The sequence below is a fragment of the Nannospalax galili genome, unplaced genomic scaffold (assembly GCF_000622305.1).
Source record: "Nannospalax galili isolate Female #2095 unplaced genomic scaffold, S.galili_v1.0 scaffold1105, whole genome shotgun sequence".
In the NCBI taxonomy this organism is placed as follows: Eukaryota; Metazoa; Chordata; class Mammalia; order Rodentia; family Spalacidae; genus Nannospalax; species Nannospalax galili.
This window is the reverse complement of record NW_008353211.1, coordinates 277,894-280,677: the sequence shown is the minus strand read 5'-3', so window position 1 is coordinate 280,677 and position 2,784 is coordinate 277,894. Positions and strand designations below refer to the sequence as shown.

The following is a 2,784-nucleotide window of genomic DNA, read 5'->3' as shown; positions in this document are numbered from 1 at the left end:
AAATATTCCACCAGGAAGAACAACAGCTTTTAAAATACCCCACCAGGAAGAACAGCTTTTAAAATACCCCACCAGGAAGAACAACAGCCTTTAAAATACCCCACCAGGAAGAACAGCTTTTAAAATACCCCACCAGGAAGAACAACAGCCTTTAAAATACCCCACCAGGAAGAACCTCTGACAAGAAGCTTCTTGCCAGGTTTTAAGTTGAGGAAAAAAGGAGGGACCAATTTATTTCAACCACATATTCTTTTAAAAAAGAAACAGAACGCGTGCCCCTCAGCTGACAAATGAACAATGAAAATGTGGTTCATTTACACAATGAGGTTCTACTCTGCAGTAAAGAAAAATGGAATCATGAAATGTGCAGATAAATGGATGAAACCAGAAACTGTTACACTAGGTGAAGTAACACAGACTCAGAAAAACAAGCAATGTACATTCTCCCTCATTTGTGGATCTCAGCCACAAATTCCTATATGTGAGTATATATCCTGATATAAGTGCAGGAGCCAGGAAAATGGAAAGGAACCAGGGAGGTAAAGAGAAAGAAAGAGCTTGAGAGAGAAGAATAGTGGGAAATAAATGATACCAAGGAGGAAATGGGGGAAATATGGGTATTCAACAGAGAAGGGTAGAGGAGGACACACAAGGAGCTATGGGGGTAAATGGGAAGCAGAAGTTCAAGAGAAGGTATATAATAGGAGACAGGCATGATCAAGGGGAAAATGGGAGTATTTAAGATGGGAGGGCAGAGGGAGGTTAGACACAGAGAGAGGCAAATTACTTCTTTTCTAAGACATGGTCTCTGTATATAAACCCAAGTTAACTGCAAATCTGATGCAGTTATTCTGTCTCAGCCTCCAAAGTGCTGCCATGACTAACCAAGTTACTTCTTAAACTACAAATGCGCATTATTATGCACGATTTGTCTACTTGCCCTAAGATTTTTTTAAAACTTATTTTCTAGATCCCTGAGTGTCTGGTCACAGAAGCTCTTCCTCTGTGGACTCAGCAGCGCCTCTGTCTTGACTCAGGTAGTGACTGCCCTGTACCTAGGGCTCAGTCCTCTGAAATCGTTCTTCTCTTGTGATCTAATTTCTTGGATCCTACATTTATTTACCCTAAAGCTCACTCCTCAAGCTGTCATGGGGATTTTCCCTCCTCTCTTCCAGCTCCATCATGATAGTACCTGTGGTGTCTTCTATGATCCCAGAATCTCTCAGCCTCATCCCAGCCCTCTCCTAACATGCTGCAACTGCCCAGCTCTTCACCCCTTAAAAATGTGTTTTCTCTCTCCTCGTCCTTTGTATCTATCTACTCTGCAATGAATGTATGTTTTACCTTTAATTTTCATAATTAAATTAAGTCATTTTTCAATGAATGTAAAACTCTTAAGAAATTATAAATAAGTTTATTAATGGTTTCAAATATGACTATGCTTTCAAAGTTTACTAGAAAGAAGTTTTACCTTTAATTTTCATAATTAAATTAAGTCATTTTTCAATGAATGTAAAACTCTTAAGAAATTATAAATAAGTTTATTAATGGTTTCAAATATGACTATGCTTTCAAAGTTTACTAGAAAGAAGACAACAGTTTAAATTCCTTTTACCGGAGTATTTGAGAAGTAGCTTTTTTTTATCTCATTGAGTTTCATTGATCAGAGCAGACACAATTATGGGAGGTAGTTTCCTCTTTGTCCATTCCCCTTACAGATGTAGTGGAGGGCTGGAAGATGGCTCAGTGAATACAATGCTTGCTGTACAAGTGAAGAACCCATGTAAAAATTCAGACAGGCAATGATGCTGCCTGTAATCCCACCATTTGAGAGCTAGAGACAGGGGCTCTCCAGGATAAGCTACGTAGCTACACTAGACCCTGCCCCATAAATACAGGGGAGAGTAATCGGAAAAGATATTGGACATCATTTCAGGCCTATAAACACACAAGGTTGGCATGCATCTTTGCACACATGCATGCCCCCATACATGCAAAACAATCATGCACACCACATACATGCACTCCCCAAATTAATAATAAAGATAAAGATGTAATGGCTGCCTCTTGTGTATACAAGAACAGACTCAGAACAGAGTGTGTCGGGGAACCATACTGAGAGAGTGTTGGGAGCCTCTGTTATGCAAAGTCGAAGCCCCTTCACACCTGACAGCTCATGCAGCTCGGGAATTATGTGCTGCGGGCTCCTTTCATAGGAAGATATCTTCCTGGCATCTTTCCTGTCTCTCCTTTTGAAGTGTCTGCCACAAATGCCATAACATAAACATGGCCTTTGGCTCTGAAGGGTACCATGCCTTCCTGTATGATTTCTCCAGGCAGACAGCAGTCTGGCAGAAACCCAATTCCATATGTAAATAGAATGTCTCACAAAGTATCTAAAAGCTATTACCACTACCCCCAAGATATAAATATCCTAGTCTTCTCTTAATAGTCGGAGAATGGGTCCCAGAGATTGGGACCCAGAGATTGGGTCCCAGAGAGCTGGATCAGCAGGAGCTCGAGCAGAGACATTTAATAAAGCTGTAAACACAGACTGAGCCAAGCCTGAGTCTTGTGTCTTAATACCGGCGATCCAATCTCTCCAGGTGGCGCACTCCCTCATTACCGACCCGCGGACATCATAGCTTTTGCTCTCTCCATACACTTCCCACGTGGTTCAGTGATAGGGACAGGCTGTCTGCAGGACAACGCTCCTGCAGCAGAGAAGCTCCAGAGACACAGGACCCGAGCCACCGGGAAAAGCCTCCGGATCCGCCCTGCCAT

General features: G+C 42.0%; 1 protein-coding gene across 1 annotated transcript in view; it reads right to left on the bottom strand.

The window, feature by feature from the left end:
* The window catches only part of LOC103747903 (olfactory receptor 12D2-like), a 4,097-nt gene extending 1,313 nt beyond the window's left edge, over nucleotides 1-2,784 (bottom strand). The window contains exon 1 of the mRNA XM_008850465.1: nucleotides 2,627-2,784. Within this exon, the coding sequence (XP_008848687.1) occupies nucleotides 2,627-2,784 (158 nt within the window). The remainder of the gene's footprint in view (nucleotides 1-2,626) is intronic.